The sequence below is a fragment of the Diplotaxodon limnothrissa genome, linkage group LG7 (assembly GCF_057381915.1).
Source record: "Diplotaxodon limnothrissa isolate DT_005_m linkage group LG7, D_limnothrissa_male_GT1.1, whole genome shotgun sequence".
In the NCBI taxonomy this organism is placed as follows: domain Eukaryota; kingdom Metazoa; phylum Chordata; class Actinopteri; order Cichliformes; family Cichlidae; genus Diplotaxodon; species Diplotaxodon limnothrissa.
In genome coordinates, this window is record NC_140602.1 from 67298430 (window position 1) to 67320830 (window position 22401).

The 22401-nt window shown below is 41.4% G+C and overlaps 1 protein-coding gene across 1 annotated transcript; it reads left to right on the forward strand.

The window, feature by feature from the left end:
* The first annotated feature begins 5148 nt into the window (after positions 1-5148).
* rfwd3 (ring finger and WD repeat domain 3) lies at positions 5149-18643 on the forward strand. Its single transcript, XM_085358782.1, has 13 exons — positions 5149-5313; positions 10690-10967; positions 11048-11310; positions 11437-11492; positions 12490-12672; positions 12769-12860; positions 14095-14209; positions 14318-14552; positions 14778-14928; positions 15012-15188; positions 15304-15518; positions 15648-15862; positions 17850-18643. Exons 2-13 carry the CDS (start codon positions 10690-10692, stop codon positions 17991-17993), a joined length of 2124 nt encoding a protein of 707 aa, XP_085214908.1. The 5' UTR covers positions 5149-5313; the 3' UTR covers positions 17994-18643.
* Positions 18644-22401: the final 3758 nt, after the last annotated feature.

Below are 22401 nucleotides of genomic sequence, written 5' to 3' on the forward strand. Positions count from 1 at the left end.
TTCCAAAACACAGATCATTTTCAATTAATCATAAAATGCAGTTTGAAGAGACTAAATAACAAAATGAACTTAAAGCCTCTTGTACACCTTTTTAATACAATGTTGGTTTCTTACCGGCAATCAAAAACTCCTTAAGGCTTGGCTCAGATACTCTAACAAATTTCTGCACACCTCCGAGTTTTGCTTTAAGCAGCATGCTTCCTGTAGACAGTAATTTCTTATAGTCAGTGCTCTTCATTGAACTACAGTAAACAGAAAATGTGAATATTAAAACAGTCCCATAAACAGCCTTGCAATGTGATTTCTTACACTGTATGTTACTTTTATGTCAGTGTAACAAGGTGTCAAGATATAATCCTCAATACAAAACTAAAATAATAACTACTACTTTTTACCATTTGTCTGACCTAACTTAGCACTAGGGAGCCAGTATTTTGTTCATCTTTAGTTTAACATACTGAACAGTCTGGTAACCAAAATGGAAAAAGCAGCAGGGTAACTTTTGTCAATACCATCAACTCACAATAAATACAAACGCTGTCATCTTAAATTCAAACTACTAAAAAAATGCATTAAAAACTGAATCCTGGACATTTTGGATATTTTATCAAGCTTATAACACCTGCTGGTTGTAATCCTGTAACTGTAAAATCGCTGAAGACAGCCGAGTTAAAATAAGACAATAACCTTACTAAAAACGACCTCTATATCTGGTACCTAGGTATCAAAAAAAAGAAAAAAAGAAAGATGTAACATTTAGTGTACAATTTTAATTAGTTAATGCTTGAGTTAGGTAATTTAAAATTTAACGCTAACTAGCGAATTGCCCGCGCACTGAGGTTAGCCAAAATGCTAGTTAGCTAGCTAATGTTAATATATAGATCCCAACACATGGAGGGTTTCATTTAATGGAATTTCGAACATGCTAGAACACAACACAATCACCACTACACACTGAAATAAATTTTGATAACAAGCCTTACAGTCCAACACTGATATCAGTCAACTTTTTAGCTAATTAACAACCTTACATTAGCATACAGATAGTGTCACATTTGCTTCTGGTACAAAATGAAATATATAATAAACATGGACAAAAGGAATGTAACCTTATTTTAACGTGCTACCTGTGCTTAAAATGTCGAATTGTTGGTTTAATAAGTAAATATGAACAACTTACCCTGCAACTGATGTGAAGAAAATGGCGTCGTGAAAAATCCTCTTGGTTTGAAAACCAGTCTGTGGTGGGAGGAGCTTTCTAGAGTAACGTTGACACTGTCTCTTTTAACTCCAGGAATCATCACCCACACTGGGGGGCGTTTTGCTCCAGCTGTTGTTATAATGACTCTATTAGAGTAAATACACTTTAACACTGCTGATTTAACACTGGGAAATTTACTGTGTACCCCCCCCCTCCCCTCATGCTTAGGGAACATGACGCATCAGGTCTGAAAATGACTAGACACTTCCGGAGTATTTCCGGTAGGGTCATAAGGTCCGGATCGAGGCCTTCCATAGTAAATATGCTGTATTTGAATATGTCATATTCAAAGCCTTCTTCTTTGGGAGAGCAGATCTCATCGGACACAGGAACGCTGCTGGGCTGCAGAAGGAAATCCATCTTGCGTCTGTGCCTTAGAAATTGTGACGGACTCCACCTCTCTGCTTTTTTATTCTCCTCCCCCGCTGCACTCCCTCCCTCTAAAAACTTTTTTTTCCCAACAACAGATGGCGCTCTTCCGGAGGTTTCCCCCCTCCCTTCTCAGGATGCAATTCGACACGCTTAGCAACAGATGGCGCGCTTCCGGGGTTCACCCCCCCTTCTCCGGATGCAATTCGTCACGCTCATTACACACTTCCGGGGGGGAGGGGGGAGGTCAAAAGGTCGTGATTAGGGCCATCAATCACTTCGGATTAAATTTTGTCATAAGCTGTATGGGAGTATCTCTCTACTTAGTATTACTTTTAGTGACAAAAAGCAATAGTTATTTGTTTTTTTTTCATGTCACGCGGATGTTGATGTACTCGGAGCTGCTCAGTCCTGCAGTTTGTCAAAGCCGGGCCTTCAGGCACACAAGATTTGTAATGTGTTTTTCTGACCCAAGACACCTGCAGTCCCTTCAAACAGTAAGCATGTCTATTAATGCTCACTCTTTCTAAATATTTAGCAGCAATGATATTTTAAGCCGTGTTTAAAACTTTTATTTAGTTCACTCCTGAGTGTTTTGCATTTAATAAAGATCTTTTTAGATTTTTAGCTCGATACCAGTTTCAATCTTTGAAATAAGAAGGATACTTAAGCGTATCACCCCAGTCACCCCTCAGGCGTTCTCGTACCCGTTAGTGCATGAACTTGCATTAGAGAACTCTACTTTTCCTACCACAGTCTGTATGTGTCATCTACAACTTTATGTACTTTATGCGCTTTCACAGTGGTCACACTATCTTGCAAATTTCTAAGACTTTGTTCAACATTGACAGTGTCTTTTAACTCAAACAGGTAGACTTCTGCCACTCCTCTGGAGTGAAGCCCTCCAAATGCAGAATCTTCTGTGCTGCAGGTATAAAAACACCCATTCCAGTCTTTTTGTCAGCTATGAAAAAGTAATATTTTTCAAGTGGAGAACGGCATGAATGTTTCATTTTACACCTTACGCAAATATCTTGGTGGTGCATTGGATAATTGCATTTAGAACGGAGGTGAGTTTGATAAGCTCCAAAATTGCTGTGTGCAACAGGCTGTCTGTCTCGTCGTGGTGCTGAAAAGTTGGTTCCTGGGGCTGGAGATTCAAGGGACCGCAGACTTTTTTAAGTGCTATTTGTCCAGAGTTTTGGCAACCCAGTCGAGATCCGCTGGCTCTCAGACATTGGTACAGAAGACATTACTTCTTTTTTTTTTTTTCTCCTCCAGAGAATCTCCAGAAACCTGATGTTTTTTTTTTTCTTTTCAGAAATGTAGATCTATCTAGTCTTTTATATCACTTGAGTGTATGAGGAATATGTAGTTTCATTTAATAATGGATTCTTTGAATTGTACATAAATATGAATTTTACTCATGGCTGGTAAAAATGATTTGTATGCATATGCAGAATAAAATGTTCTTATGGATACTTTTATTAAAGCTGTACCGGGCACCAAACATAACTACCAAAAAGACAAAAACAAAACAAGTCACGGATTTATTCAAAATCTGAGTAGTGGTATGCTTTTAATCCGTTTTTTGACAATTTGACTCTGTTTCACATACCATCAACTTAAAAATGACTTTCCTGGCTCTTTGAACACTCTCTAACATGGGCTATTGTTTGCAAAGACCAAAAGTTTTTCGGTGTGTGACATGATTTCCTTTACGGAAAGACATGAAAATTAAGGAAGATACATGAAAAATACACACTCCTTGTTTTTTGACTTCTGAGTCATGACTTACATCCTGAAAGATCTGTTTAAACTGTAAGGATCCAGGGAGGTTCCTCTAATTCACAGAATAGGGGTGAAAACTTCACATTCTTTTTCTTGTTGATGTAAAAACAAATGAGAATTAAAACCCTGTGTTGCCTCGGGGCTTTTGAGTCACCGAGATATTTGAAAATATTCCTTCACACACTCCCCTGCTGCCGATACTGTAGTAATACAGCGAGATGATTGTTTATCTTATTGTCATCTGTGTTTCAAAGACATTATGTTCTGATTTTATGGAGTTGCATTTTGCCCTACCCTTTCAAGAGTATTGTTAAAGTTTATAGTTATAGTATGTTTTTATAAATATATTTATAAAAGACCTGGGCTGCTTGCTGAAAAATGGGACCAGGGTTTCCCCCACACTGAGGTGTGGCTTGTAGTAAACAACAGGTTCAGCTTGATTCACATAACGGGGGTTGAAAACATTCTTTGTCTTACCGATGTAACAGACAAAAACAATGAATACTAAGGACCTTGATGAGCAGAGCTTTTGAATGGAGTCCTTTAATGCAGTTTCATTACACACATAAGATAAGATAAAGATGTTTTAAGATGTGTGGTTATCTGCAGAGACCACGTTGTAGAGCAGGGGTCCCCAATCCCAGTCCACGAGGGCCGATGTCCCTGCAGGTTTTAGCTCTCACCCTGGGTCAATACACCTGAATCACATGATTAGCTCATTACCAGGCCTCTGGAGAACTGCAAGACATGTTGAGAAGGTAATTTATCCATTTAAATCAGCTGTGGTGGGACACATCTAAAACCTGCAGGGACACTGGCCCTTGTAGACTGGGATTGGGGACTCCTATTTGGACAAAGAAGACAGATGGTATGAAAGAGGAGTGAAAGAAGCCATCTATGTCCACTGTGAACACAATCTTTGGACAGAGATGGTGGTTTACCACACCAACTGTCTGCCATCTACAATCCAGTTTTGAGATGCCTTCCCAGGTGCCACTCACATTCTGAGCCTTTTGACCTCAGGAAATCACATGATCGGGTGGATCTAGGTCACACAGAAGGTTTCCCCCAAAACCTTGGCTGATTGTGACCTACACACATTTTCACACCTTGGCTCATGTGATTAGGTAAACAGACCATCAGGGGGTCCATGTCTCTCTCCACCATTTGACCTTAGAACTGAAGAAGCTTCTGGGATGAGAGGTGAAACTATGTATTAGGTGCTTTTTTTCCTGAACACCAGCAGGAGACTGACTGAGAGAAATGCCTTTAGTCATCCACTTTGAGCATTCTGAACATTGAACATGGAATGTTCAAATCCATACTTTATTATTTTTTATAAATAAGTTAGAAACGATCTTCGTTTTATATTTTCATTTTGCTTTTCTTACTACATTAGTATAACCACTGAATCGCTGATTCCACACGCTGACGCACGTGTGCAGGTGAAGAAGCCGAAACTTTCCTATTACTACTTTTAAATGCAAAATTTTTCCACATAATAATATAATACAGCGTTTCGTTATCTTTTGCTTTTTTATTTTCTATTTTCATTTAAATTTGGAAAACAATTTCAGGTCAGAAGGATAAAATTTGATACTCTGAAATCACACATCGACGATCCTCTGTTGACCGGAAGATAATCGTCTTATTTACAAACGATCTTCGGCAGTGACGTCGCGGCAGGCTGGAGCGGGCGGAGCGGACTGGCGCCGGGAGATTCGAGCTCTGAAGGCGGGTCTGCCTGACTGCATTAACCGCTGTGAGAAGAAGTAGTAACTCGTCAACACAGCAGCTGGACCCTCTAGATTTGCTTCTTCGACTTGCTTCTGCCATGTTGCTAACTACTGTGGAAGTTGAGACCGGGATCGGCAGCTGTTAAACCCTCACAGGTAGGTAGGGTTCGATCCTAACCGCGCCGCGACGACTACCCGAGCACAGCACAGCCAAGCTGGCTAACAGCGCTAATAACGAGCCTACTAACGTTTACTTTTCTTTTTTGTGTACGTACAATGGTTACCATTACCTTTGGTAATACGCCAATATGTTTAAGCACTAAGCATAAGAGTAAATTTACATTAAAGCGTTTTTACTGAATCGCTCCACTCCAATGCTAGCTAACTTTAGCTCCGTGGTTATCTGGAGGTAAAACGGAAATCACAGAAAACAACAGGTGTTCTCTCCAGATTGTAAAACGTTGCTCTTGTGCCGATAAGTAACAGTCAAGGTGAAGCTGAGTGGAGTTTGAATAGCAGTGACTGTTGGCGGTTTTCTTGCTCCGAGGCCTCTATGACCTCGGGCTTTAGTTCGGGGCTCAACCGAAGAAGGCGCCTGCGTCTCCCGGGGAGCGCAGCGAAGAGTATCCGCTGGAACGACATGGTAGAGACTTTTCAGGAATGGTTTTTCAGCTGTTTGTTGATAATGACTGCTTTAACTGTAGGTTATCCATATTTTAGCTTAGTGATGCTTTTAAAATCAGACCTAACGCGTTGTTCCAATCCTCCTCATGTCCACAACCGACTTTAAGTTTTTGCCAGGTTAGGATGCAGATAGATCTTTTTGCGTTACCTAAGTTTCCCACCACAGTCTTGTAGTCTTCCTCATCACTCTTTCTGTTACATCCCACTGCTGCAGAATAATCAGACAATTTCTGAAGGTGGCAGGTCTCTGTGCAGTAGCTGAAGTCTGTGGTGGAGAGGCGCTGGTCCCTGCAGGGACCAGGGTTGCTGACTAGGGCTGGGCCATATTATACCGTTCACGGTAATACCGGTATAATGTTAGGCAACGATAGGAAAATGAAATATCGCGATAGAATGGGAGTAAAACGCGCATGCGCAGTGCCTTTGTTTTCATACGCACATGGCCGATTGTTGAGTGAAACAGATGAACCAGAATTGGTTTGTAAAAATGGTGCAACTTCCGTGATGTGGAACTGGTTTGGTGTTTGTCCGTCAGATACACAACAAAGCACATTTTTTTGCAGAACATGCAAGCGGCTGTTGTTATTGTCATATTTGTCGGACTAAGATGCTCTTAAATCTGGGAGTAATCTGGGTCCTAAACTCCGTATACTTCAGGTCAAACAACACTGCAGCATCACTTAGAGTTAAAAACTGTCTAAATTCTTTCATCTTTAATAAAACGATCAGCATTGCTGCTTTACCAGGTGTAACTATAAAGTTTAACTTCCAGGCATCCATGAAAACAAAAGTTATTACATTTAACGGAGTTAGAAGTTAGCAGGAAGCTAGCGGAAGTTAGCTCGCTAGTTTCGCTAGTTACCTAAGCATGATATTGCATGTTCTGACTGAGAGATTTCTGAAAAAAATCAAACGTACAGCTCTGCTATCACTTCCAACATAAATGAAGACAGGAAACTAAACAGCAGTGACGTTTGTAGGGTTACTGAAGTTGGGCTAGCTGGTATATAATGATGTGCTACGTGATCGCTAGCGACACAGCTATGTTAGCATAACATAAACAGTGAAGCTGGAGGACGAACACTAACACTTTTCCACTTATAAAAGTTAACGTGAAGGTTCTTCATGGTTAGAGACAAATGCAATCGCATGGCAGGATGCTGTAAACGGACCAAACTTCAGTCAGGAGAACAACTGAGATAATCCATCCACAATACGAGGTTAGTCATTAATATACTGCAACAACATGGGAATAGAGCAGCTGCAGAGAATTCAACATTAATGAATCAAGGGTACAGAAGTGGAGGAAGCAAGAAGAATGAGTTTAATAAAGTTTGATTTATCTGACTGCTTTGTTTCGCTTAATGTGCCTTATAATCCCGTGCACCTTATGGTCCGAAAAATGCGTACTGCACACTGCAGTTTAATGTTGCAAAGCACCTCTTTTTAACCATATAACCATATTATACGTGGTTATGCTCAGGATATGTCAGCCCATTTCTACTGGAAATGCCTTTTGGTTAAACTTTCAGCAAGGAATTTGCATTTGCACTGTTACATTTTTATAAAGCTTTAATGTACATAAAAACCAGCTTCTTGTTTAAGTGAAAATAAATGGAAGGTTGTCTTTTTGCGCTAGTAATGTTGTGGAGTTGTATTTTGTCTCGCATCAATTATATCGTCGGTTATATCGTTATCGCAAATTTTCAAATATATATCGTGATAAATATTTTTGGCCATATCACCCTGCTCTATTGCTGACCACACTGTCTCTCACATACTGTATGTGTCCACCTCCCTCATCTAAGCTTATCGCCTAGTAGAGTTGGACAGATGGTGTTAAAGTCACTGGAGAAGTTAAAAAATATTATTTAAAAAAACAAACTTTTTTTTTCTTGAACTGTGCTTGTTAGCTTGTCCAGGTGGGTGTAGAGATAGTTGAGCAGGTAGAGACTGGCTGAAGGGGGTCATAAACGGGCTGATCATGGACCTGAGCTGATTTGTGCTGATAGTGCCACAGGTCTGTCTTGGGCAAAGCCACAAGGTATGTGACCTCTGTGACCTCTTCCACTGCATGGGGACCTTTTCCATATTCGGGCTTGTCCTAAAGATGCAATGGAACCACATAACTGGGTAGCGCAAGCTCTGAGGACTACTGGCCCCATCTGACTCTGCATCTGGTCAGCAGTGTGGTGACAGATGGGGGGAGGAGTTGTAAAATTCGGAAAACACAGTGAGCCTGTGAGGAGGGGCAAAAATGGGGGAGGGTTGAAGGTGTATGGGAGGAAGGCTCAGTGTGGGGAAGGAGGGAGCTGCAGCCACAGGTTTTAAGCTGTTAAAGAGCAGAATTGGTTCACAGATTTGGTTTGGCTCACACCACTACTCCTGGGTAGCCTCTCCACTCCAGACTTCACTCATGATGTGCTGCTTCCACTCCATATTCTTTCTGTAGTTTCTGTTGGCATGCATTTGTTTTCACTTCCCTTTGACTTGTTCATACGTTCTCCCTGCTGAAGGCTATATTCTTTGTTTTAAGCAGGACATTTGTTACCCCCCCCCTTCCTTGTTTGGATAAAACTTGACAGTCTCTGTAGTTGAGATCTCCTCATTCCAAGTTATCGCAGGCAGCCTCTGTGTTTTTATTTTTTATTTTTTATTAATTCTTTCCTTCTTTTTCTGTGCCTCTTTAAGGTGGCCCCCAGAGACAAAGCACATACAAACTCCAAAAAGCACGTGCAAACTCCAAAACACAACGGAAGTGCTCCAGAACGCTAGGGACAGTGTTGAGCTCGATTTGTAAAATAAAGTGCAAGTTTGTTGCAAACGCTTGGAGTTGGATACCGGCAGAAAACACCTGCAAGAATAGAACAACCACGCTTTATAAGAAAGGTAATGTGCAAACTGTTGTTTGTTTGATATGTTTTTAATTACTATGAACACTTGGTTTATGGTGGAGTCAAATCTGACGTTAGCTAACAGTCACTGTGCTTTGCTCAGAGAGAAGCTCAACACTGCCCCTAGCGTCCTGGAGCACTTCCGCTTTGTTTTGGAGTTTGTACGTGCTTTGTCTCTAGGGGCCACCGTACCTCTTGACTAGCGGGACGTACCTGAGGGTGAGGAGAACCGAGCTGTGATCTGTTTCCAATGGACAACCTGGTCAGGTGCACGAGAGGCACTAGAGATTTGCTTGTTTACTGTCCAGTGTGCAGGGATGAGTCAGATTAAACATGTGAAAGGTTTTGTTGTGGAATTTGGCTTTTTAGGGTTTTATAAAGAATAAAGTTTGCAGGGATCACCCAGTGGAAACTTCTATAGCAGAAGGGAAATAAGGATTATTGTTTAAAGCCGGTGGGTTTAATGAGCCACACAGCGCAAACTAGGGCTGATATATATTAGGGGTGCAACGATACTCGTATCGATATTGAACCGTTCGATACAGTGCTTTCGGTTCGGTACGCATATGTATCGAACAATACAAAAGTTTTTATTTATTTTATCAACTTTTCTTCTGATGATGCTGTCTCTGTTGAGTGCTCAGTGGATCTGCGTTTGACTACTCCACCTAGGCTGCACTGTCGAGTGCAGATCCACTGAGCGCAGCGCAAGCTAGCAAGACAGAAGCTAAGCTCGTTGCAACATGGCAACTGCCTCAATGCTACCCGAAATTGAACCTCCCCCACCCTCATTCAGATCTGGCCTTTGGAACTATCTTGGTCTTTATGTGAAGCATGACCCTGAAGGTAAGCACGTCATGGACAAAAGTAAAACAGTATGTCGGATGTGCCATGCAATGCTCAATTGGTGGGAACTAGTACATTAGCGCAGTTTGCTTGTTAACGTGTTGACGCCGTCCAGCCCCATGCATGTGGCGATCCGCGGTAACTCGTTAACGGAGTTTTGCGGCGTTATGGCGTTAATGTCATTTTAACGAGATTAACGTTGACAGCACAACGAATATGACTGCACATTTACTCCGACAGCATCCTAGTGCAAAGACAAGCAGACAAAAACAACAAGCACGCATGCTACAAACTTTACCCGAGTCATTTAGACAGCCGTTAGCACAGGATTCTCCTTATGGGGACCTGATATGTTTAATATGCTGCTGAGAATATAGCCCAGAAGAAGCGTATAGTGTAGCTTTTATTTTGGAAAGGGCCATTTCTCTGTAATAAACTCTTTTCCAAAGATGAGATAAATCTATCTCGATCAGATAGATTTATTTATTTTTAATTATTTTGTTGTTTCAGCAACATTAAATTTAAAAACTGTACTTTTGAGTTAAAATATATATTTATAATTTTAATAAATGAGAAATTAAAAAGGCATGAACATCGAAAAACTGAAAGTTTGTGGAAGGCGCAGTTTTTGGCTTTCCTCATATTCCAAAACGTGCTTAGTTTTGAGGTGATAAAACAAATGACTTGTATTCCCTTTCTTCGCTATTACTGTCGCCCGGCATAATTTGCAAATGATATTTTTCTGCTCAACCTCTGACTGCTTAAACCCAAACCAGGTCCATGTGACCAACGTTGCACCGGTCTTCTTTATGCGCACCACCTCCTCCACCCCACCTGTAAGCTCCATGATAGCTTGCAGCCACTGCGATGCTTTCAACCAAAACAGGCGCATCAACATGAGCTATCGCGGTACAGCGATACAGTAAAAATCTCTACCATTGGCCAAATTCATATAGTTTCTACTGTATACCGTTTACCCTACACTTAGCCGTTTGGACGAGTTTACACATCAGCCATGATTAGTCTGCATGTAGTTGCTGAACAGAAAATAATGTAGTTTCCTGTCTTGTTTTTTTGGCTTTTTGATACACATAATGCTACCCTGCAGATGGAGGCCATGGAGGTAGACTCTCCTGTGGAGCTGCAGGGGATTGGGCAGCCAGAGGGTGGCGTTGCAGCTCCTGCAGGCGATGCTGAGAATGCCAACGCTGCTCTCGTCATGTCCGACTCTGGCAGCAGCACTGAAGTAGATGACGATGATGATGATGGCAGCGCCGAGGGACAGGCAGCAGCTTATACTCCTCCAAGGCTTCCTGCCACTTGGGCGTTTAGTCAGAGGGCGGTGGGCGGGGCTACATCTACGCCGCCAATACGAAGGAGAGTCAGGTAAGCTGGACAGCACAGAAGAAACATCACATGTGCTTTGTGTGCTTCATCAAGGTGATAAACCTGTGTTTGTGGTGCAGGCAGGGCCTCAGAGTGCACTATCCGAGCCAGACTGCAGCGCCTTCTAGAGGCTTTCCAGACTTCCTGCTGCGAGCGCCGGCTGCCAGCACAGCAGAGCCAGAGTCGGGCAGCGCCACTGAGATAAGTGAGTCTGAGGATGAGGCAGAGGGTGAAGAAGAGAGCACGGCTGCTGCTGCAGAGCCCATCGACCCTGTGCCACCTGCTGGGTCTGACCTCAGCGTCACTGTCCAACCTGCTCAACCACAGGAAGCCGCTACGACCAGTGAGTTTCAGCTGAATCCATTTCAAGAAATCACCCTGATTAAAGCTTTATCATAAAGCTGCAGCTGGGCTTATGATACATGAAGGTAACCAATGAGTGTCCACGATGATTTTTATCTCCGTTCAGACTCCAGTGGCACGGCAGAAGCCGAGAGGGCAGAAGCTCAAGTCCAGGGTGTTCAGGTAGCTTTCAGACATTTTTCTTTTGTGCTTTCTTGTGCTTTTTACACATGTAAAACTATTTTTTTTATATATTTTAAAATTGTTTTTAGGATAACTTTATTAAAAAATTCTTTGGTTGTAAAAAAAGAAAAATCTCAGCATTAGTATGCAGTTACTGCTGAAGAAAAGTTGCTTTCCTTATGTTTGCTGTGATGTTTGGTGTCTTCTTAAAGTGTGCTTGGCTTTACCACACACAGAGTGAGTTGGTCCTCAGTTGGTGGAGGGGCCTGGTCTGGTCACAGACCATGGGGTACCAGCCCTCGCTTCATCCTCTCTTAATTGGGTTCACAAGCTCTGTGAACTTGTAGTTATCATCTGCAGTGACCTATAACCACCATGACACGGATGGATTACGCTAAATTGTGTCTTTTAGCTGTTTTCCAAAGTGGTCTCACTGTCTTCATTCTAGCACCCACAAAAACCAGGGTTTCTTTATTGCATCAAAAACAAAACAAGAAAAATATGTTTACCATCATCATTTTGTAACAAGTGTAGTCTTGTACAGTATTCCTTGACTGGAAATTGTCCTCGGAGAAGACCAGCTCCGTACAACACCAAGTCACTGATGCGTTCTTTGATAAGTGTGCAGTTGGTGTTAAATTTCCTTCCACAACAGTAAAGTCTTACAAATCCAACTTCTGCTTAAATATTAATAATTAATTAATTAAAGGAAGACATAATGTCAAGAATTTATGTCAAAACTATTTATGCATTATGTGGAAAATATATCAACTCAAGCCTCACATGGGTGCTGATGCGTTTCTGTAATGCCACTTTCCACAACAAGGTGGTGCAACAAGTCAGTGTAACCTTACTTTGAGCCTTTGAAACACATCGACAGGCTAAAAAGAACTCGCATTCACTGATAAAACGCTGTCCCCAGTTTGTTTGTTTGTTTTTGGTTTTTTTAGGATATTTACAAAAACGATCATTAACTGTTGATCCTCCCTGCTTCCAGGTGTCCTCAGCAGTTCTGTCTCCCAGTGACGAGAATGAAGGTGACACCTGCACCATCTGCTTCGAAGCGTGGACGACGGCCGGCGAGCACAGACTCGCCGCTCTGCGGTGTGGTCACCTCTTCGGTTACACCTGTATCCAGCGCTGGCTGAAAGCTCAGAGCCCTTCTGCTAAATGTCCGCAGGTGAGAAGGAAGAAAAATCCCATCGACCACCGGTGGAAGATTGAAGGTTAAAATATATTTGGGGGTTGTTTTTCTTTTCTTTTTTTGTGATTTTAGTGCAACAAGAAAGCAAAGCGTTCCGACATCGTGCTCCTGTATGCTCCAAAACTGAGAGCGCTTGACAACACGGAGCAAGAGAGCTTAAAGAAGTGAGTGATCGCCTTCTCTGCTCTCTGCACCATATCCGTTTAGCTGTGCTAACGAGGAACGCTGCTCTCCTCCAGCGGGACGAATCCTGAGTGAACTCTGTTTATAAACTGTTAAATATTTGCTTAAGAAATGAAAGATAAACCATTAAAGAATCATCACTTGAAATTGACAACATACCTGCAGGTGCAAGTAAATTCTATATGTATTAATATTTAAAAGGATAATGTCTTACATTGGACACTGATAGATCAAATGAAAGAATCTGTAATCTGCAAACAGGGACTCTAAAAGATCTCTAGGTAGAGTGGTCGCCCCATGATCGGAAGGTCGGGGGTTCAAATCCACTGAGCTACTCTGAGGTACCCCTGAGCACGGTACCATCCCTACACACTGCTCCCCGGGCGCCTGCTTAGTGGCTGCCCACTGCTTCACTGAGTGACTGGGTCAAATGCAGAGAAAGTAATTTCCCCACGGGATCAATAAAGTATACATTATTATTGTTATTATCTTATTGGGTCATTCCTCCACCCGACCCCCACAAAACTGGGATGCTGAACACAATGTCACGTCTGTCACTGTTATGGTTTCACTTCGGCTGTAAGACCACCTCTCGATTAAGTCACAGATTGTTCATTGAGAGATGTTGCAACAGTTTGAAAAACATGAGAATTTGTGGAAAACACTCGGATTTTGACTTCTTCTCTTCCTGTATCAGCGCTGTAGTGGCCACACCTGTTGTTCAGGAGAACACTGCAGTGCCTACCTGCAGGTTAGCAGCTAGCATAAACAAGCGACTGTAAGATGATGTTGCGGTGGCATGCAAAGCGAACAGTGCAGAGGGTGTACTGGATTCTTAATGGCATCAGCAGAAAAGTTGCTTTACCATCATGTTAAAAAAAATCTAATTACAGTGACGGATCACAGAACCTGCAGCCAGCTCACAGTTGCCTGTTTGACAAGCCTGAAAATGAAACTTAGGTCACGATGACAAAGCAAAAGAATGAATCTTTCAGTTTTTTCTTGCACACTTTTTCCCAGTCTGCATTCACAGGCCTGCTGTCAAAATGGCAAAAATTATGAATAATTGTCTAAAGCCAGCTTCAGCTGTCCTTGTTTGTGCTGTTCTTGTTAGATTTCAGTAGATCAGGATCAGTAACAATATAGTGACATGTTAGGTGGATTTAGTCTGTGGGTTGTTAGTCCCATGACTGATTCCCAACAACGTGTTTGTAGGTCTCTGGAGCAGGAGCAGTCGCTGAGGAGGAAGGCTGAACTGGAGTCGGCTCAGTACAAAATCAAACTGCAGGTCGTCACCAACAAATACGGACAAGCACAGCAGGAGCTGCAGGTATTTCATGTGTTTTTGTTTAAACACAATCAAAGTGCGCAAGTCTCCCTCTGCTTTAGTTTAGTGAAGAATGTGATGCTAATAATCTGCCTTCTCTCCCTCGTACAGGAGCTGAGAGCCCTCATAACCGAGACGAGCAGGAACCTCTTTTCTTCCACGTCCTCGTCCTCCTCCCATGTCCTGAGCCTGTCTCAGAGGGCGGACGGCTCCAGGTCAGCTCAGTACAGCTTCTCCAAAGCGGTGCTGGTGTCTCAGGCCGGAGGCTGCAGGGTTTTATCGTACTGTGAACCTTTGAGCTGCCTGCTGGCCTCTCAGCCGTCGCCTCACACCACGCTGGTGCCCGGTGAGACATCCTTCTTTCCACTTGACAAGTGTGATTCTTTATCGCTCACACCAGACACGAAGAACAGTTTCACCCCGCATTAGTTGTGTAAATGTAGTCGCGTTAGACATGCACACATAATGAGAGAAGTTCCACTAATAGATCACCCGAGTTAGTGTGTGTGTGTGCGTGTGTGTGTGTTTTGAATCACTCAACTTCCCCTTTTTCCTCTTTTCCTCCATTCAGGGTGCGGGGTAAAGAAGGTCAGTGTGGTGAACATGAGGGCGAGTCAGTACGTTCCCATCCACAGCAAACAGATCCGAGGTCTGTCCTTCAACAGGCAGAACGACAGCCTGCTGCTGTCTGCTGCATTGGACAACACTATCAAACTGACCAGGTACGAGCACGTCAGCATCTCCAGCCTCACAGAGGGTTGAGTCGTGCGCGCCTGTGAGTTAATGTGTTGTTGTTTTGTTCCAGCCTGCTGACCAACACGGTGGTTCAGACCTATAATGCGGGTAAACCAGTGTGGAGCTGCTGCTGGTGTTTGGACAACAGTAACTACATCTACGCCGGCCTGAGCAACGGCTCTGTGCTCATCTACGACACGAGAGACACCAGCACGCACGTGCAGGAGCTCGTGCCGCTGCGCTCCAGGTACGCAAAAAACATACGAAGGCAGAGCGAGCAAGACCAAAAGTTTTATTAAACCACAGTTTCACAAATTCACTCAACTTAAAAACTTTGAATTGTGGGTGTGTGATGTTTCCAGATGTCCGGTGGCATCTCTGTGTTACGTCCCGAGGGCAGCGTCCAGCTCGTTCCCATGTGGGGGGCTCCTTGCTGGCTCTCTGGAGGGCGGGTGTTTCTGGGAGCAGGTGAACGAGGCCACCTACAGGCCCCACGTCCTGCCCCTGGAGACCTCTGGCTGCACCGACATCCAGGTGGAGACGGAGAGTCGACACTGTCTCGTCACCTATAGGCCCGGTAAGACCCTGACCCCTCAGTTCCTGATAGAACACCACGTATGTAGGTAAAAGATGGAGGCGGTGTCACGTGATCTAAACTTTACACCCTCTCATGGCACCTTTTGAGTAACCATCGTCTGTCCTGCAGGACGCTCCAATCCGTCTCTGCGCTGTGTCCTCATGGCGCTGACTCGAACCCCTCAGCAGGAGTCGAGTGAGCTGCCCAGCTGTTCCTGCGAGCCGGTGCAGACGTTCAATGCCGGCTCGTCCTGCAAACTGCTCACCAAGAACGCCGTCTTCAGGAGTCCGGACGGAGGCGGGACGCTGGTCTGCGCCGGGGACGAGGCCTCCAACTCCACTATGGTCAGTCCTTTTACATTTGTCTGTTATTTGAAAGAGCAAATTATTATTTTATATTTTGATAAATGATCAGCTTTTATTTTAATGAATTTAGTATTTTTTATTCATATTTGTTTTATATAAAATATTTGTGGTTTGCTTCGTTAAATTATTTTTGCATTCTAAATTAATTGAAATGTATAAATATAAATACCATATCATTTTTGTTGGTTTTTTTTGTGTAATTTCAATTATTTTAAATATAATTTAATAATTACATGTATTAAATGATGTATTAAAATAAATAAATGTATTAAATTAAAGAAATATATTAAATGGTTTTATTTATTAAATGTAATAATTATTCAATTCCCAATTACATTTTGTAATATTTAGTAACATCAAGTGTCCGAGAGTTTATGTTCTTTAACCCTTTAAAGCCGGTCGGAGCAGCACGCTCCGTTTTGCGTAACTATTTTTAAATCCTGGTAGCTCTGCAACCGCGTAAGCTAGCGCAATCATTTTTTTTTTGCATATGAAACCGGAGGAGTTGTACTTGCATCTTATGCCATCAGCTTGTCCTAGGTCACGATTTCCTTCCACATAAAGCTTTGCAAAAACTGCATAAAAAGCACTTGCAGCAACAAAAACATAATATTCCAGATGCTTTGCTGATCGGATCAGCTGTTCATAAGAACGTATTCCTACGTTAGAATAGACGTCAGCGTGAACTATTGCATGTCCGCCATGACCTGCCCGAAACCGGAAGTGACGTCATTTTCGCGGAAATGTAGTTTTGTTTTTGTTTTTTTTGTTTTTTACCATCAGGGCCTTGTGAGCCTACACTGGTGTTTTTAAAAGTTATGTTTGAGTTTATGACTTTCTGTGTCGTTTCTGGGATGCTTAGGACTCAAATTGCACTGCTGGAAATAGTTTATTTTGATGCATATGCTGTTTTTTTTGCAAATATGCATTATAATATTTATATTTGTTTTTCCTGCAGTATATAAAAATTGGTGTATTTCAAAAATAAAACTATGAAGACACTTAAAATAAATTTCCTGTGGTAGGAAACTATTTTGTGCAACTTTTTTGTATTTACAGTTTTGAGGGTTAAGCCTCTTAAATTTCTCTAACTAGAAATATATGTTAAAAAAGCAAAAACGATTTTCAATTTTTTGTAGTTTATTGCACTTTATTGCAATTTATGTAATACACTTAATGCATACATATTATTAAAATTTAGGCTGTAATGATTGTATAGCAACTTGAAATGCTCCCAAAAATGGCTCCACAGCATGTAAAAATATAATATAAGCTCTGGCGGACTTGGTTCTATGGTAGGTCTTAAAGGGTTAAATATTCCTTAAAAATTAAGGAAAATCAGTGATTCTCTTTTAACCCAGATTTTTTTTTTTGATTGAATAATTTTTAAATTTTATTTTTATGAAATATTAGCCCAAATTCTTTTTAATTGTGCTCGTATTTTGAGCACAGTTATTTTAATTGCTTGGTAAAGGTGTGCAAACTGTGGGTGTTCACAACAACCTGCTAAGAACTAAAGAAATCACAAAGGAGGTTTTTGGTGCAACGCCTTCTTTAGATCCCATTTCACCTCCACAGGCCAGAGGTTGCCACAGCGTCTCTGACTGACACTGAGGCCTTAGCTAATCACTCACTCACTTAACACTTTACTTATGTGCTTGCATATTTAGTTACTGACCTACTTACACAATTAATTATTTACTTAATGACTCACAGTCACACTTACTGAGACTTGCTTATTTGATAGTTTAGATAATTTTTTTTCTTGAATGTTTCTTTTTAAACTTTATATATGATCATTTCTGATGAGTCAGTTTCCAGTTTTGACTTTGCCAAAGGTGTTCTGATGTTGTCTTTAGATTTTAAAATTGTATTAATATTCTTATTTTTTTCTTGAATATTAAGCTTGAAGCTTAAATGTTTCCTTCTGTCTGATTTGTCATCTCGTTCTCCTTTTCCTCCTCAGGTGTGGGACGCCAGCAGCGGCGGTCTGCGCCAGAAGCTTCCGGCCGACCTCCCGGTGCTGGACATCAGCCCGTTTTCTGTGAACGGCGAGCACTTTTTGGCATCGCTTACGGAGAAAATGCTGAAGCTCTACAAGTGGGAGTGAAGTGGGAGGAGTGGGTGAATGCGACAAGAGCAGAAAACCAAGAGACAAACCTCAGTCCCACGAGGAAAGGACGCCATCTGTGAGGAACTGTGGGAAATGTAATGCTGCTAAACTTTTACCTGTGCGTTTACACCGCTGAACAGGTTACCGCGAGTGATCGGACTGAGGAAGCGTTTCACACTCATCGCTTCTTCTTTTTGAAGTGATTCAAATTACGCAGGCGGATCATTTCTGTTCACCATATGAGTGTGATTTCAGGAGCCAAAGATCAGATTGATAATGTCTGTGTGTGAAAGAAAACATGAATGTAGGCCAAACTCGTCTATCTTTGTCATGAAAGTGAGTTCGGTTAGTTCAAGCAGGACTTTCCAACACTTGATGCTAAATTTATCAGATTTTCAGAGTTTCCCCAAAAATTCAACATAAGCCCCCCTTTTCTTTTCTTTTTTTGTCCACCTTTTAAAAATTTCAGGTTTTCATTTCTGTCAAACTCTGTCCATCTCTGTGGCTCGTTATCGGAGTCAGATTTTATTTAGCCCTCTGACACGGATCACAAAGTGCCAAAGTAATCTGCTGTCGTTTAAAAGTTTACTTTCTTTGTCTTTTTAAAGGAAGTTGTATATATGTATATTTGCCACCAGTTGTTTGTGTACGCCTTCAAAAGTTAATAATAAAAATGTGTTATTTTTAAATAAAGTCAAAATGTTGGATTTAAACTGCTGTGTAATTCATTTATTTTTTTTAACGTGTGTTCATATGTAGTATTTTTATTTTTTTCCCCCCAAATAATCTCAAGGGATTATCAGATGTAGAAAAATTTCTTCTCCATTGGATTATCAGAGAACAGATCAGCTAAAATTATGATCTAGACTGATTTATGCTGAGGATCAAAGATGGATGCTGAACAGAAACTAGATTTAGTTTCAGATTGTGAGACTTTGAGTGTAAAATTGACCTGTGAATAGGTGTTGGTAGTTTCTACTGTTTCCCTGCTCTTTGACATTTGGTCTCTCAGCGTGACTATGGCGCTTACGATGGAGACTGACCACCAGATCAGTTGTTAGAGCCTCCTACATGAGATTAATGTGCTGACTAGAACTCTGTGGCCTGTCACTGTGGGATGGTTCAGTCTAGAAACTTTCAGTTTTTCTGCCAGCTGAGCAAATCAGCTAGATGCTGCCTTCATGGACTGCTCGTACATCTTATCTTCTTAAAAGCTTTTTGTTGGGGGAAAAAAAAAAAAAAAAAACTCCGACAAACGCTCCTCTTTTAAGGGATTTTTCTTTCTGTTTTTTTTTATTGTTTAAAAAAAAAACTGGCCACTTCAAAACTATGACAATATACATAATTTGTCAGTTTTGAACCAAAAGTCTTGCAAACTGTAAAAAACTGGCTACATATAACCAGTGTTGGGACTAACCATTATTAAGTAATGTGTTACAGTAACTACGTTATTATTGTGGTAACGAGCACGGTAACTAGTTGTTATGCCAAAATTAGGAACGCGTTAGTCGTTACTGGGATTACCGCGATAGTCACCACACGACTATCGTGGAGCTTCCACAGATTAGCCACAAGTAGTGGAGGAGGGAAAGGGGAGGCAAGAGGAGAGTCGCCGGTCCAAGTGTGAACTGAACTTCAGGTAAGAAGTTATGACCTGCAGTCTCTCTGGGTCAGATATAAACCAAGTTTAGGTGGAGTTTATTTTCATTATGCTGACTTTTTTGTACTGCATACTAGCTAGCATGACAGAGTTTCTATACAGCTGGGTGGGTGCTATGATGTTACTGATGTTGAACTTTATTTTGTTCATAAGGTTAATTATTAGAGTTTCCAACCGTCCTGTAAAAAACAGAATCGTCTGGTATTCAGAGAAAATATGCATTCCTATTGAGCTGAAAAGGAACAGTTTGTCCCGTAATTCAGCTACAATGAAAAAGACACAAAGCTGGTGTTATTCTGTGTCTTTGCTGCACAGCTGCCTCTTCTTCTCTCATTCTCTCCCCTCTCTCTCCTGTTGCTACTTCAATCATGAAAACTGATCAATGATCAGCTGATCGGCTTTTCTCTCTTGTTTGTTTATCGACCACTTTGCGCCAGAAAGAGGAAACCAGCGGATGTCGCGCTAAACAACAGCAGCACGTTTAAGTTTAATAAGCTGCTGTTAGAATATATTTAATATTAATTTCTAGTATCAGCTGATGTTTGCTGGAGCCACAGCTGTAAACCTGCTGGTCATGATATCGGTTTGAATATGTGATGAGAGGGAAACATGAAGATGAAACCAGGAGATGTCCTTACTGAATCATCAGAGATGGGCAGGTGATGGAGAAACAGGTTTACCTTTTAGGTGACATGAATGAGTTGAAGGAAAGTTATCAACTGTTTCTGAGAGACAAATAACACCAGGATCCTTTTCTAAGCAGCTGACAGCTGGTAACTGTGCAGGGGCGGGTCTAGCAAAGTGTTGCCAGGGGTCCATGTAGGGCATTAACAGGGAGAGGGGGGCACAAAGACATACTTTTCTTTGTTATTCTCATTTAAAATGTCTCACTTTTAAAAAATAATTATCTGAATCTTACAAACGATTGATAGATTGATGCATATATACCATCAAAACAGTGAACATCACTGTCACAACAGTCAGTGTTTATTATCATTCAAAGGCTTTATGATTTTTCTAATAATGGCGGCCGGTCTCTAGTCAAAATGTCCGGGCCAATTTTCTGTCCCAGTCCAGCCCTGTATGCAGCTCATCTGCAGTCTGGTGTTACCTACATCTTCCTATTCAGAAGGCAGAATTTCTGAGTTCTGAGTACAGTCAAAGCACCACGACTGCAGTTTTTGCGTTAGATGTAAAAAAGAGCACATGACGCTGTGACGTAGGCTAGAATCATGGCGGTGGTCAACGACGGTCCAAGCGTGGGATTTCTCTCGTGGAAATATGCACATAATTTTTTTTTTCTATTGGTAGGTGGCACAGTGCACTTGTGGCAAGTAAGCAAGCTAGAAGACTGGCAAAGCTATGGAAGCAACACATTAACAAGAGAATTCTGAGTAAAACCAAACTTACTTTCCCTAGTAACTAGTTACTTTGAAAGTAACAAGTAACTTGAAGTAACTGAGTTACTTTTGATAGAAGTAACTAGTAATGTAACTAAGTTACTCATTTAAAGTAACTTACCCAACACTGCATATAACAGTTCCTTTGTTTTGAAGAAAGTACACTGAACTACACCTACATTCTGCTTCAGACATTTATCAACCACAAGACGAGACCACATCATTCTGCTTTCAGTCATCCTAAATCCACGCTCATTTATCTGTGACTTATTGATTTATATTGCACAGACAGTAAGAACGGCATGCATGCAACATCATTTCAATGCACGTTTGACTACTGTTTGTCCTTGTGTTATTCCTAAAATCTTAACTTTCTTATTAAAAAATATCCAGTCTGAACTCAGAGCTTGATTGATCCTGGGTGCCACATCACTTAAGTTTAAGTGGTTTCTTGTGTGCAGTACCACAGCTTTGGACACAGCTTATAATTTTTACATGTTTTCAGCTGTTCTTAAAGGTGCATGTAATAAGAAAACAACATTAAAAAAAAAACCTCTGCCACTAGCATTTTAGTTGAAATTCCTACTCTAATTATTTAATTATTCTTTAATTATTTTTGAATTACCGGCTTAAGCTTATCATTTCTAATTAGTTAATGTTTTTATGTGTTTACCTTAAAGGAAACCGCAGAGTCGCTGTGTCGCGCTATCCTTAGCACAGGGATAGGGTAAAATGGAGGCAGATGATCGTATATGGTGACCCTTAAACGGAGCAGCCAAAAGAAGAGTTCTGTTAATAAAGAGATCCACCATACCACTCCTGAGGGCTGAAAATGCCCAGCTGATGATATTTAATGATATTTGAGAAACACTGAGGTTTTGTTTCCGTTTCAATGCACACTTCGAAAAGTCTGCATGAAAATACCAATTACAATTATTTATTTCCATAACATCCAATATAACACTTTCATTTTAAGACATGAATCAGTTGAAAGTCCAAACTTACCATTACATGTGTGTTTCAGGTTCACACATCAGAGTGACTGAGAACGTCGTGCTGTGTTCTTTCCTGAAATAAAAAGCATCCCCTGAAAACAGCCTGGATCCATCTCCGTTCTCAGGCTGATATGAATTTGAAATCAAATAAGTTATTGTGAGCTTAACAAATGCAGCAGTCTTGTGACTGAAAGGTCTTTAATCATAACATACTTCCAGGCAGAGGAAACATGACCAAATGTGCAGCTTTAATCCGGACTGGGAGGTGTAAACAGATCTCACCAATTAAACTGGAACAGTAGTAACTGAACTGCTCTGAACCACACTGTATGATGTTCACAGGTTTTAAT